The following is a 14,921-nucleotide window of genomic DNA, read 5'->3' as shown; positions in this document are numbered from 1 at the left end:
CTCGACCATGCTCACTGCCAGCTGGCCTCTGATGCCAACCGTGCTGCCTGATGCCGCCCGACACTGACTCTCGCCCTGGGGAGTGCTCAGGGCAGGCCGGCACCCGCTACATAATAATAGCTGCCTACTGGTTCCTGAGCAGAGACAGTCACTGGGTGTTAATCAGCAAATATTAACTGAGAAACAGAGGGGCTACTCTCCCCAGAAGTCCTCAGGTGTGCTCCCCCTGCCACCGAAGGGCTGTAGGTGGGCCAGGACACCTGCCCTCGGTCCAGGAAGAAAATCTGACAGGGAAAAGTTTCACTTCGGGAAAATTTAAGTCAGCAAGAGTCAGCATGGGGATTCCTCTTAAAATCCTCTTTTCAAAACCCCAAGCCACTCACACCTCGTAGGTTTTCAAAGATACCTGTTGAGCAACTGAGTATATGAGGGACAGACGGACATCATGAGGACAGGAGGAAACGGACTTCAGCGGATGGGCCGGCCAGAGTGCACGTGGCCGCCCTGCCGAGCGACTTGCTGCGGGAGAATGTGGACCTGGCTTTCTTAATCAGCTCCATCTTGTCCACAAAGGTAGCTGTTTCATATGCTCTTTGGGAGTGAGAGTTGGGGCAGGAAGTCAGGAGGACTGAGTCCCTCCTTCCACTTCAAAGGTGCTGCTGGTCTTTCACCCAATTGTCTCCATTTCTGACGCACTTAGACACTCCCAGTGGAGGTGACGGTCCACGATTCAGGAAAATGCAGGCAGAGTGAAGGGCCAGCCGTGGACCTGCGTGCCCAGTGCGGAACCACCACGACAAAGGCCTGTCAGGACGTGGCTGCCGCCCGCGAGCGTGGCTCCCAGCACAACGCTGACAGATCGGGGAGTGGGTTTCTTTCCTCCCTAGAACAGTATTTTATGAGGAGTCTGTTTTATTAAAATATTTTCCGCTGGATGCTTCCTGTGTTTCAAGAACTTGGTCTTGCCAGCTGGAGCTGATGACAGTTGAGGAAAACACATCCAAGTGCTGTTGTGACATGGCATTTGGAAGTGGAGGAGCACAGTGGGGGAGGGGCGGCCTGGGGAGAGATGAAGGAATCCCCCCCGGGGGGGTACCAGGAGCATCCCTGGCCATATGGGAGGACAGCCCCCACCCCCTCACCACTAAAAAAATGTGAACAGGAACTCTTGGAATGATGTCCCAAAGTGTACCTGTTTATCGGCGATGTGTGGACACAGAGAACCGTCGCTTTTTGTTGTTTTTTTAGATCACTGCCTGTTCACCAGCCCACTGAACGAGCCTCATGCTCCCCGTGGTTCAACCTCACGCTTCCTGAACAGAAGTCTAAAACAAGGCGCATTACAAAAGGAAACGAGTGATGCTGACACAGTTCTGGGTACAAGCGGGAGGTGGGCCTGCTGGACTGGCTCTCCGGCGCACACGAGGGGCACCCTCACCAGGCTGGAAAGCAGCCGCCAACACAGACGCGACCAGGAGACCCAGCCTCTAACCGGGAGTCTGGCCACCGAGCGGGTCATGCCCGTCGCAGGATGTGCAGTGATGCTGGTCTGGGTGCTCCGTGCTCCTGTGCAGAGCAGGGATATTCCAGGTTCGCATTTCAGGACCACAGGCCCGCGACCTGTATCGCAGGGCAGTGGGGTTTAGTCCAGATTTAAAGTGGCAGCTTTAAAGAGGAGTGAGGGATTCCTCCCCTCTACAGACAAATCTTCAGGGCCTGAGGAACTCGGGAGCCGTGCCGCATCTTCTCCACAAGGGGGCAATCACAATCCACGCCAGTCATGGCCAGGGACCCATTCCTCACTATTCCCACCGTCCATGTCAGAGCAAAAGTTCAGCCTACACCCAACTTCAGGTGTTTGTTCATCTCCCAAGACACACACATACACACTCACTCTCTCTGTCTCCCCTACCCTCTCTCTCACACCTCTGTCTCCTACAGCTTTCTGGGCAAGGTTTGAGGGTGGCCTGGGTAGGCCGGTTCTATGTGACAGAACATCTGAAGCAACATCGCAGTGCACACCAAGAGAGCCGGGGAGCGGAAGTGCTCTGCTGCCTGGGTGCAGGCCACCACTTGACGGTTGAGAATCGTTTCTTCCCTTTGGCTCCTTGTCTGACCGGGCCCTGAATTTGAACTTCTTTCCCTGAGAACTCTTCTGAGAGTAGAGCAGACACGAGTGTCCCCCTTTCTCACTCAACAAACTTCAGTGCCCTTGGGGCAATGTTTTTGGTTTCCCAAACAACCCTACCTTTGACGGACTCATGTACTTTTTGAGGAATCACAGGAAGCCAGGGGGTAGCTGCAGAGTCGTGTGAACAGAGCCCAGGGCTCTGTGCCTTGGGGACAAGGGAAGCCTTGCATCCTCAGCTGGAAGCAGCGGTCCCTTCCCCAGGCGGGTACACAGCTCTGGTCACTGCTTGTGTACGTGCCTCATTATTGCCCTCATTTACTCACCATCTACCCAGCAAGTGACTCTAAGGTGGGTCCTAGGCTAGCTATAAACCCCAGTACCTGCCCCAGGACCTCTGGGAGGTAGAAAAGCAAAGCTGTAGCAACATAAACACCTGACACAGGTGAGCAGAGTGGGGTGGGGCTGGGGATAGGACAGCCCCACGTATGAATCTGAGCTCCAGAGACCCCTAGAGCCCCAGGCACAGGAGGGTGGAGGCCCCCGCTAAGTCACCTCTCTGACCAGGTTCCTGACTCTCCTCCTTCTGAGCCTGTGTGAGTACCCTATGGGCACCGCTGCTCAAAACCCAGCGCAGGTGGCCTGCTTGTTGGCCTCTGGGGCCCCCCACTGCCGTGACAACTGCTAGCAGACACTGGAGACCAAGCCCTGGTCCCAACCGCCCTCTGTGTGAAGCACCCGCTCGCTCAGGCTCCAGGGAAGCCTCCGGAAGCCAGGCTGACGCGTGGGCGGCACAAACACCGGCCCCACTGTGTTCGGGCAGACGGGCGGGGAGCAGAGGGGGACTCACTGCTCAGGGCTGGAGATGGACGTCCTTCGGCCTTCTGTGGTGACGTTGCTCTTCGGCCTCTTGACAACATGTGGACGGGGAGGGCGCACCTGCAGGGGGCACAGGGAAGTCCCAAGGAGTGAGTCGGAGAAGCCATCCAGGAACATTGGGAGGTTTAGGATAAGCAGCCCCCAAATAAATGTTGGGGACCGTCATAGTATGGACCACAAAGGCTCTGTGTACCACGGAAACACTGCCGCTGAGTGCACCGCAGGCGCGTGGACAGAATTCCGCGGGCTACTCACACTGGAAAGGGTCTTCTGAAAAGCCTGGCCTCCTGGCCCGCAGGTAGGGGGCGGTTCCCCCGTCCTTGCGGGCTTCCGCGAGGGGGTGGTTCCCCGTCCTTGCGGGCTTCCGCGAGGGCTCAGTGAGACTGTCTGCACAGGGCCCGGAACAAAGAGGACTCGGAATGATGGCTCTCCACACACCTCTAACCCAGAAACCGGTCTGGTGGAGCAAAAACGTTTCATTCCGACTTTGTTTTTAGGGTTCATGTGCTTATTTTGTTCTTTTTACAACTGACTTACAAGATGCTTACTTTCCTCTCTAAATGGGAGGGGCAAGAAAGCAAATCATAGCATCAGGCGGTTTGTAAAAATCCCCTTCTACTCTTGAGAGCACCGGGAGCAGTCCCCTGCGGGGGGCAGGTGGGGGTGTGACAGAGAAGCACACAGCTTCCTAGGCCACAGCTGGGCTGCAGCGGCGGGATGGGCTTTTCTTTCTGTTTTGTTGTCCTGCTGCTGCCCTGCAAGCCAAGACAAGGGCCCATACAAAAAGACAACCTTCCCCCAGCAGAGCCCACTGATGGGAGTTGGTTAGAAAACTTCTAGGTGCCCCTAGAAGGATACTTTTTTGGTCTAATCAGCATGACATGGCTTTAAATTTGGCACCATCATCTCTGAACATTTCCAATACAGAGAGGGCCCCGAGAGAGCTAAGCCAAGAAAGTCTACCTGTGAGTTTCGCGGCCAAAAGAAGTGACTGAGTGTCCAGGGCAGGGGGCTGGCTCTCCCTCTGCAGTAGAGGGACCAATAGCAAACGCCACAGTGGCTGAGGCTCTAGGGCAGGACAGAGGAGGGAGGTGCACAGGCTCCATTTCCTGCCCGCCCTCTTCTCTGAACCACCCCCACCACAATTGTGGGTGACACAGTGCAGTGGCTTAGGAACACAGATCACACAAGTTTGGCTGCATAAAAGACAAGTCTTCATGGAGCCTAATCAAGCCCTCGGGTTTCCACATGCCTGATCTAACCAAAGTGTTTCCTGTGGACTGGCCAGTCTGATCTCATCCTCCTCGGCAACTCAGAGATGTGGCCAAAAAAGCGCCCAATGCATCCCACCAAACTTGCTGTCTTCTTCGGTGGGCTGCCCGGAAGACCCGCGAAGACCTGCAGCGGTGATGCCATGATGCGGGACAGCGCCAGCAGGGGGTCTGGCACACAGTGGGGCTCCATAAATGCTCACCTTGCTTCTCTGTGAGCTTGTCAACAACAAAAGGAAGCCAGGGGTGGGGTGTCTCTGAATGAGCAGGTTTGATATATGATGGTCTCACCCCTGCGTAGCATCCTGCTTGGTGTCTGGTATTAGAGTGGTCACTCAGCAAGATTTTTAGAAACAAATGAATGCTGTTGCTTGGGATTTAAGAAGTACATAACAATGTTGCCATTATCATCATTGTTATTAGAACAGCGCCTGCCACAAAGCCACCATTTGCTGGATACACCACAACCCACTCTAACGGTGAGCTGGTTTCCCTAGCCAGAGGCAGCTGGTAAACAGGGTCACTGAGTTGGAATGCTCCCCCAGACTTCCACCACAAAGGCGGGTGTGCTGATGGGGCAATGGAACAGTTCTGCCTGCCCGGGGGCGGGGGGGCTGGGGTGGTGGTTTCAGGAAAGGGCAGACATTAGGCCTGTCAGCCTGTCCTTGCACATGGCTGCTCCCTGCTACAATGAAGGCGGGTTAGGAATGTGAACTTGTGGCTGAAATGGGGGGATTAAGTTTGTGGCAACCTCAACTGAACTTGCAACGTGGTGAAACATGGGGAAAAAGAACAACAGAGCTAATTAGACGAGCTGAGCTGTCAGAGTGCCGCTGAATGGCTCAGCGCCAACAAACAAAAGGAATGGGTTGGCAATCAGCAGGATCGATGGAGAAGACTGCTTCATTAGGGATGATAAAACAGACAGAGCAGGAGAGAGGAGGGGCAGGGAGGGGGCAGGGGGACGCGGAAAGAGGGGGAGGGAGAGAGAGTCACCACAGACCCAGGGACAGCTAGTCACCCACGCTGCTACAGACACACCCAGAGTCACACGCACTTGCCTGGTGTGGACAAAGCCAGACACAAAATTATACTCACAGACAACCATCCAGAGACACACAGAGGCCTCAAGATGCCAACATGTACACAGTCTTACAAACACACACAGAGGCGAAGACACATGCACCGATCTCTCTCTCTCTCTCTCTCTCTCTCTCTACACACACACACACACACACACACACACACACACACACACGGCCGCAGACCTACAGTTGCAGCCGCAACCAGGCAGACACACAGAGACAAAACGGTTTAATTAAGCCCGAATCACAAGACGATGCAGACAACTGGCCCGTCATATTTCAGCGATCACATCCGTCTTTCTGGGGTGCGGAGGAGGGGAGGGGCTGGGGATGAGGGGGAAACCACATGCACGCACGACGCGACGACTGGCCCCACCAGTGTTAGGGTCCCAGCAGTGCCAGGGGAGAAAATGCTAAACAGGGATTTTGAGCTCTGTTCGAGGGGGACTTGAGGGGAAAGTTGGGAAACCAGCCAATTCCCCACCGGATTTAAAACCTGAGAAATCTAAGTTGGCAGGGTTAAATGTGTAGTGAATACAAAAGCACCGAGTACATTTGATTTTAATGGTGAGCAAGAGGTAATAAATACAGAGCTTACAAAGCGCTTCCCATGCACCTGACCACAGCCTGCCTCTCCCTGCACGCCCCGACCCACTCCCCTCAGTCCGCCAGACACCGGCAAGGCTTTCTTCTGCTCTTTCCTTTTTCTGTTTTTTGAAAAAATATTCTAAATCCCTGGGTGACATCTGTACTCCAGCCACAGGTGCCAGGCTACAGTGCTCCTCCCAGAAAGGCTGCACGGCTGGCCTCCATGCTCCCGCCACCCTGGGCCAATGGCTGCCCTTCTGCCCAGGACGTTTGCAGCCCAGGGACCTGGCAAAGCCCAGTGGGGGCCCACTGGCTCCTGACATGGGAGCTTGTCAGACCCCTCTCTTCAAGGTCCTTGAAGGGTTCTATATCCCCTGCCTCCCAGGCTCACCCCTAACATGCAGTGGTGCCCACTGGATTGTTTGCATGAGTGCACGTGGAGTGAACAGACCCTACAGCACTAGGGACCACAGGGCCCAGAAATCACAAACCTTCTCGGATTCCCAAGTCAGCCCAACAGTTACCCTGCTTGGCAGAAGGTGTTCGGGTTGGCAGAAGTTGAGTATGTGTGCCCACTTCATGCCAGAACTGTGCTAGGCAGTATACATACATGACCTCATTCCCCTCACCAGGTATGTGCTGCTAAACTCATTTTACAGATGATGAAACTAAGGCTCAGAGAAGGTAAACATCTCACCCAAGTCATCCAGCTAGGAAGTGGCCAAGCTGTGATTCAGAGCAGGGCAGACCGCTCTGACTTCCAAGCACAGGAGAGCTGGTTCTGCTAGCACCTGGCCTCTTCAGTGCTCCAGAACCCAGGGGGACCAAGGAGTGCAGCCGGAGGGCAGGGCTGGTCGCTCCCTGCACCAGTACAATGGCAGGCTTTTCTCAGGACATTTGCATTCCTGAGTCCTCAGTGGCTAGAGGATGTGGCTACCTCTATACCCACACTCCGCATGAGTCCCCACATTGGCACGACAATACAGAGTCCTCGGTGGCTGTCTCCAAGAGCTGGTTTTCCTAAGGAGAGCAACAGTGACCTGTAGGGCAGTGGTCCCCAACCTTTTTTGGGCCACGGACCGGTTTAATGTCAGAAAATACTTTCATGGACCGGCCTTTAGGGTGGGACGGATAAATGTATCACGTGACCGAGACAAGCGTCAAGAGTGAGTCTTAGATGGATGTAACAGAGGGAATCTGGTCATTTTTAAAAAATAAAACATCGTTCAGACTTAAATATAAATAAAACTGAAATAATGTAAGTTATTTATTCTTTCTCTGCAGACTGGTACCAAATGGCCCACGGACCGGTACCGGTCCACAGCCCGGGAGTTGGGGACCACTGCTGTATGGTGCTTTCTAAGAGTTCCTGCCTGCCTGGGGTTAGGGGTAGGGTTCCAGGTCTCGGGAATTCTGAGTGCCACCCACTGGATGACTCTGGCTTAAAGAGAGGCTGCTGGGTGTGGAGCGATGAGATATAGTACAGAGACAGGCCTGGGTTTAAAGGCCGGCTTGGCCTCTTATCTCTGTAGTCTCTGCAAACTGGGGAAACAGTGTCTGCCTCCTCTGGGCTGTTGTAAATACCAATAATTATATAAGTGCCTAGCACAATACTAGGCACATAAAAAGCTCCAATGAATGTTATTTCTCTTCCCCTCTGTCTCCCTGCCAGGACCTAGTACTGCTCCAGAGATTCCACAGGAAGCCCAGCTGGCTGCTGCTTACTGTTTCCTCAACAGAAGGCTCTGCCCCGTTCTTTAATACTGAGATGGACTCGACGGAGATGGAGCTGGGGGGTCCAGAGAGCCAGGGGGCTGGGAGACCACGGGTCCTAGAGTCTGGTGACTCCTCCCTGCAGCTGAGGGCCTTGGGCTAGGTCACCCAGCACCAGTTTTCTCTTCTCTGCACTGTGGAGACAGCGCCTGCCTCCTAGGGTGACGGCTAGATGATGGGCCTCGGACTGATCGCTGGCCAGAAAGATCCTAGGCAAATGAGTCACTAAGAAACCGTGTCACTCCTTAGAAGTTGTGGGATTTAAACACCTGTTAAGAAAGTTAAGAGCTGCTGCTGCCGGTGCTCAGTGCTCTTCAGTGTCATCTATGTTCACTCTGAAAAAGTCTCTGTGAGTGAGGGGATATTACAGAGAGAGGTGGGGCTCAGAGAGCTTCAGCACTTGCCCGAGGTCACACAGCTTTGGTATTCAAGTCTAGCTCTGCCCTCAGTCCATGTTGCTATGGACTGCACAGAAACTCGCACTAAATTATACAAGGTTGACCCAGACGGGGCTGCCTGTCCCCTACACTGGTTTCTTTGTGCTGTTTGTGCCTTTCTCCCAACAACAGTGACGGAAACACTCCAGTCCCTTGACAGCCGTGCCAATCACCATCTGAGTGGGTAACATGATGCGTCCTTCACAGTGACCACAGGGGAAGGCATCTACCCCCCCCCCCCCCGCCACCCTGGCCTCTAACTCCACATTAGGGAAGGGAAGGAAAAAAGTACTCTGGAACTTTCTGATGTCCATACATAGAGAGAGCGGCCACCCAACTAATGCTGGGTGTGCACACCGGGGATTAAAAACAGACACAGTTCAGTCTGGCCACCTGCACCCCTTGGCCGCCACACCTTTCACAAGATGGATTCGGGTGCATGCACTGGACAAGGCGGGAGGGGCCGGGACGCCCATTTGTGGCGAGCCCTGACTGCAGGGATAGGAAGCTGACCGCTTCTCCATGGCTGCAGGAGCGGTGGCCACTACGAACAAGGACAGACACACTCCTCTCCCACTAAGCTGCCCTCCGCAAGTGGTGCTGGTGGGTTTCCCACTTCAAAGGAACCTGCTAAAGTTGTTATGCTCGGTCTTTCCAAAGTCTTGGCTTATTAGGAAAATGACTTCACCACAGCTGAATTCGGGACCCACACACCGTATTTTTCTATGGCACTTCTCTAAAAACCACCCAAGGGTCTTCTCTCTTGCCTCCCCCTTTGCCAGCTGTCGGGGGGGGGGAGTTTATCACGTGTCATCACACGGGAAGGTGAGCTGCAATGTGAGGCCCACCCGAGGAGGCACACCTGTCTCCATTTGAGTTGTTCCACGTTCTGGGGGTATAGCCTCCTCTGGTCTGGTGGGGGCCAGAGACTCCTGCTGCCAGACTTAGTGAGAAGAGGGTGTGGGAGCAAGACTTGGAAGCTCACTGGCTAGAAACAGGGCTCAGCCTAGGAGCTGTGCTCCAGTGCTGTGCACACGGCTCTGACACCACACAGCAGCCCCACGACCTCTGACCTCCAGCAAGCCCCAAGCTGCTCTGACCTGTGATCCCTGAACTGCTTCACGCAAAGGAAAGAGAAGCCCAGAAAATGCAAGTTTGGGTTCATGCCACACAGGGGGAAGCTGGAAACCCAATCCCAGGTTTTCTTTTGCAAGGCAGCTGAATTCAAACTCCCGAGGAGGTTTAGTCAGGCGGGGACAGCGGCCCAGGCAGTGTTAGGAGGGAGGGCAGAACCACCGGCTACTCACGGGCCTCGAGCGCTGTATCTTGGGAGGCGGCGGGCGAGTGGGACGGAGCTGTCTTTGTGGCTGTATTAAAGCAAACTGAAAACATCAGTACACACGGAGATGGTTTGATGCATTTGTACACATGGCGGGAGAGCAAGCATCCGGTCCCCCAAGCTCAGCCCGAGGACCACCCTCAACGCCACCTGCTCCCCACCCCCACATCAACTGGTCGGTCCCTGGGTCCTGCACATTCCATTTCTGAGCCCTCCCTTCTGCAATTTCTTCATTCTAGCCTCACCCTTGCCGGACCTCCTCCAGCCACTCTCCACACAGGCCAAGGGTGGTCTCCCAAAGCGCAGTATGGCCACGCCTCACCACAGCGTGGACACCTCTGCTCCAACCACCAGCGCCGCCTCCCCGAGCCCTGCTCCGTCCTTGGGTGATGGCACAGCAGGGCTCTCGGCTGGCATTCCAAATCCTCCAAGAACTGGGTTCTGCCATGCCCACACAGACGCTTCCACCCATGCTTACCTGGGCAGACCCCAACACGGCCCTGGGTTCTCATGCCTCATTTCCTGCCTGCCCCCTGGCTGAGATGACCTACCCGACCCTGACCTGCTGGCAAACGTTTACTTGTCATTTAAGACTCTGCCCATGTCAGATGCCGCCTTCTGTGTGCCCACTGTCCCAGGCTCCTTGCCACGTGAGACTTAACACAAACAGGAAGTATCTGCCCCATCACCCATTATCTTTTAAAAAAATTATTAAATGTATTGGGTGACACTGGTTAATAGAATTATATAGGTTTCAGGTGTGCAATTCTATAATACATCATCTGTATATATAGCATTGTGTGTTCACCACCCAAAGTCAAGTCTTCCATCACCCTATATTTGACCCCAATATCTTTCAAATGTTTAAATCCTTGTGCTTTGGAAGAAAATACATGCTCAGTAACTGTCTGATGAACAAATGGAATTTGTACAACACGCTTGGCTTTGGAAATCGGGATTTGAATGAAAAACAACCGAGCCCAGACTTCTTGGCTCTGCTCTCAAGTCCTTGATCTTGAGAGTCAAGCTCTGTCCTGCACCTGCCCATCCAGATGCCCTGAACAGTGTGGGAGACAGGCAGGCGGAGTCGGGAGAACAGGAGCCCATGCAAGACTGAGACCTCAGACCTCACAAGCCCTGGGAGGCTCCCATGCTTCCTGCCCCTTCGACCATGTGGTTCGCGAAGGTACGTCATTATTCCACAAAGCCTAGGTCTGCCCCGCCCACTCCAGGGGCCAGGGCCACGTGTGGCGAGCCTGCTGTGAGGGTAGAAGACACGCTGGACTTCAGAGGCTTAGCTTGAAGAAAGAATGTCGACTATCTCAGTAATTTTAAATATTGATTACTTGTTGAAATACAAGTATTTTGGATATTTGGGTTAAATATATTAGAATTCCACATGTGACTTGCATGTGTGGCTCCCACGGCATTTTTCTTGGACAGTGCTAGAGCTTCAGCTGGTTGGAGGGGTCCTTCCGAGAGACACCCTGTCTCAGATCCTTCTCTGAACCCGGCTCCTGGAAGGGAGGGGCCGTGAGTCTCAGGCATCCCTGGGTTCCCAGGGCCCTGCAAGGGCCCATCATGGGGGCCTGAGGGGAAATTCACTGAGGCACCTGGTAGAAAATTGGGGTCCTCATGGAAATACACTGAGGCTTCCCAGGTCCTGTACCGTTAGCAGGGAGTATGGGCCAACCCACACCCAGTGAGCCTTCCATAGCTGGAAGCCATCTGGGGCTGAGGATGCCACCCACTGAGATGAGTGTGGCTGCCCAGCGAGTCCCCCAATGTACACAGCTCATCAGGAGCACAGGGGATGTGGAGCCGCCCCATCCAGACGTCCGGCTCTCATCCCCACTCCCCTCATGCTTGGCCACCAGCGCCCCAGCTCCACAGCCCTCACCACGCATCACCTGTGACCTGGCCATTTCCCTTCTTGCTGGCAGAGGTGGCAGTGTGGCGGTGGTCTGGGTTTGGACAATCTTGGACTGAACCTCAGCCCCGCACCTGCCCTCACGGTTCCTGTGGGCCAGTGGTTTTAACCAACCCAGCCTTACTTTCTTCCTCAATACGTGTAGGTGACGGCACTGCCCATCCGACGGGCTGCTAGGAGAGCTCAGTGAGACGATGTTTGCCGAGGTCTCCCCAGCGCCGCCAGGAGACATCAGAAACTAGCCCCTGAGCAGGCTGCGCAGTCCCCGCCTCTCCCCTCCCAGTCCACCTTCCACGCTTGTTCCCCGGGGAGAACTAACAAAACAGAGTACGTGCCCAGTCACGCCATTTGCCAACTCAAATCATCGTGCTGGAAGGCTGGCATCTCCCGAGGTGTCTTCTGAGAAATGCCATCCTGGGAGATGCCCTGGCTGAAGGGAGGGTGGGTGCCCGGCCAGAGGAGTCCGGGAAGTGCTGTCTACAGTCTTGTTCTCTTTGGAGATTCACAACGACTATTCACACAGCAAAGGAAATGTTGCTGCAATAAAACAGAACCAAACAAAAAACCAAAAACCCACCCGAAACCAGCAAAACCTATTCACTCCGTTTTTCTTTTACTGTATGAGCATTTATCAGCATAAGCTTTTGTTTCCTCAGTTTCCTCTGGGTTATCTTTTTCTGTGCAACCTCTTCTCCTGGCGTGGGAACTACCTGCTCTTTGTTCAGTGAGGATCGTTCGTCTCCATGGGGCAGGGAGAGCGCATGGAAAGGTTCCTCTGCCCATGAGCTCTGTAAGTTCTGCGCTGCATCTTGGGTGCTTGGTTCACCTGGACGTGCTCGAAGACCAGAGAATCTACATCTAAACCCTTAACTTCAGCATCATCCTCTACCTTCTAAAGCACGTGCTGCAAAACCTCAGCACTCCTTTTGGGCCATGGCCCCTGTGTCCAGGCTCTCCGTCTGGCCTGGGCACACCGACCAACTCCATCACTAAAACAACAGACTGGCACGCACTGCTTCTGTCAAGTGATGCTTTCAGATCATTGGTGGCCTTTTGGATATGTGGCCCCTTGAGCACACCCAACTTAGAAGCCCGCAAGTTGACCAGGGGGATTTAAAGACATCAGGAAAGGGTAACGTGGTACAAATGTCCCGAACAGGGCCATGAGGGCCCCATGCTGAGTGCGGGTGCATGACAGCACTTCCCCCTGGCCCAGGCAGACACAGGGCTACAGGGATTCTTCTCCTTCCTGGAGGACAAAGAGTCATGGGGCTGCTAGGCCAGATTTCCCAAATATACCAGGGTGGGGTGACAGTTGAGGACACAAGTTGGAGAGAGCTAAGTGCTCTGAGGACTGGAACAGGCCACAGGGGTGTGTGGGTGGTGTGATCTGGATGGGAAGAGGGGGTGAAGAGAGAAGCCGGGGAAGAATCCACTCAACATACTAGTCCCTAGAATCGGCCCAGTGCTTGGGACTAACTGAATGTGGGGACCATGACAGAGCGAGATGGGGCACAGGAAGACCACAGAGCTGGCCAGCCCTCATTTTAGGCGAGCCAGGAGCACTTCCCAGGGGCAGAGACCTACTCCCTTGTCTCCATGCCAGCCTGCCACCCAGAGCCTCTTCCCTGGTCCTCGTGGCAGGAAGCACACCCACCTGTGGACAAGGAAGCAGACTGGAGAGGGGCAGCGACCTGCTCAAGGTCCCCACGCGGTGGCAGGGAGCCCAAGGAGTCGGTCTCAGGCCTCCCGACTGCGAGCCCAGTGCTCTCCCCACAGCTGGGGGAGGCAGTGGCTAAACCACAAGAGCCTCAGAGCAGGACAGAGCAGAGAGGTCGGGCGCGGTGGCACAGAAACTGCGTTTATGTGGTCCTCGCTTCCCTTGCTGGGTCAAAACATGGCTGCACTTAAGTGAGTTCCAAAAGGCTGGGCCCTTAACCATCTTCCACAAAGAAGAATCCCATCGCATACTTCACCTGGCACTCCTGAGCTTGGCTGGGGCAGGGCCGGGGGTTTCTGCGACCCACACAAGCAGCCGCCCTCCCGGAGGTCACACTTAGTCGGGGAAGCACATTCACTCTCACAGGGAGGGAGGCCTCATCTCATGCACTTTTAAGGAGCATCTACTTGGGGCCAGGACACCAGGACTCAGGAGAAGAAGACACAGCCTTTATCCTTAAGGAAGGTATAGTCTACTGGACTGAACCTACATCACAGAAAAACAGCTTTCCTACAGTACAGAGAGTATTTGGGCTAAAACACAAGACATATAGTTTGGGATAGGAAGGCACGGGCTCATGTCGTGGCTCTGCCACTGGGTGAGTTATATGACCTGAGTTTCAGCTGACTTTTGTGTAAGAAGAAATAACCAGGAGTCACAAGCCCCGGTGTGAGGATGCTACGAGAGTACGTACAGCTGTGTGAGGCTCCGGTCAGGTGTCCTGCTGAGGAGACGGGACCATCCAGTCCTCGGTCCACCCGTCGCACCCACGAGTTTTGCCAGAAAAGCCCTGCGGGTGTGAGGACCTTGGTTCTCCAAGGGAGTGCGCTGTCAGCCAAGCGCTGTTGAAGGAGACTGGATTTTAATAGTAACCTCTATTTGTATGATGCGTTTTCCTTTCAAAGCATTCTACTTCTCTTCTTTCCTTTGAGCCGCATCTCCCCTGGTGAGTCAAGTTAGAGAATAATAATTTCCCGGCTATAGAGACAGGAAACAGGAGGCCCAGAGAGGTTAAGGAACTAGTCTGAGGTCACAGAACTAGTCGCAGGAACTAAAACAAGCGGGTATTCTCAGCCCATTGTGCTATCCTTGCCAACCCAAATTTCCAAAGTCACTCAGAATCCCTTCTGACATGGCTCTTCTAATCCTTGTTGCATGTGAAGTTAGAGTCTGTTGTTAGAGGTCTGAGCCTTAGAGAAACAGCTAGAGAGAATGACTGCCATCCTCCCTTTCCTCATTTGAGCATCTTTTCAGTGCTTTCCAGAGGCACATGACTTGTTGGTTCATCTACTTAACGAACAGCGGAGTGTGCTCTCTGTTGGCATGGCGGTACATCCGTGAACTGCCCTCACAGGCTCCCCCTCTAACGGATGAGACAGAGTGCTAAGACCTGGGAGGTACAAAGGAGGGCAAGTCTACCAGACGGGGCGGTAGGGAATTCAGGTGCCTGGCACAGGAGGACCACAGTGGTCTGACAAGACCGGAGCGAGGATGACTATGCAGATGGGGGGACCTCCGAAAGGCTGGTAGAGGGTCACATACTATAGGGCCGGGCCCTGACCATCAAGAAGTGTGGGCTTGGCTCTGGCCGGTTGGCTCAGTGGTAGAGTGTCAGCCTGGTGTGCAGAAGTCCTGGGTTCGATTCCTGGCCAGGGCACACAGGAGAAGTGCCCATCTGCTTCTTCACCCCTCCCCCTCTCCTTCCTCTCTGTCTCTCTCTTCCCCTTCCGCAGCGAGGCTCCATTGGAGCAAAGATGGCCTGGGCGCTGGG

General features: G+C 54.4%; 1 protein-coding gene across 12 annotated transcripts in view; it reads right to left on the bottom strand.

Annotated features, from left to right (window-relative positions):
• The window catches only part of DENND1A (DENN domain containing 1A), a 499,929-nt gene that overhangs the window by 17,340 nt on the left and 467,668 nt on the right, over nt 1–14,921 (bottom strand). For 5 of the 12 annotated variants that reach the window (XM_066256260.1, XM_066256258.1, XM_066256266.1 and 2 more), the window contains 2 exons: nt 9,469–9,543; nt 2,979–3,067 (listed from right to left, as the gene is read on the bottom strand). In XM_066256260.1, the coding sequence (XP_066112357.1) occupies nt 2,979–3,067; nt 9,469–9,543 (164 nt within the window). Of the gene's footprint in view, nt 1–2,974; nt 3,068–9,468; nt 9,544–14,921 lie in introns of those variants that run through there. The other 7 variants (XM_066256261.1, XM_066256268.1, XM_066256267.1 and 4 more) reach the window with 3 other exon arrangements.

Source organism: Saccopteryx bilineata, chromosome 2 (genome assembly GCF_036850765.1).
Source record: "Saccopteryx bilineata isolate mSacBil1 chromosome 2, mSacBil1_pri_phased_curated, whole genome shotgun sequence".
NCBI lineage: Eukaryota > Metazoa > Chordata > Mammalia > Chiroptera > Emballonuridae > Saccopteryx > Saccopteryx bilineata.
Note: the sequence above shows the minus strand (reverse complement) of the source record. Positions and strands in the feature narration are given on the sequence as shown.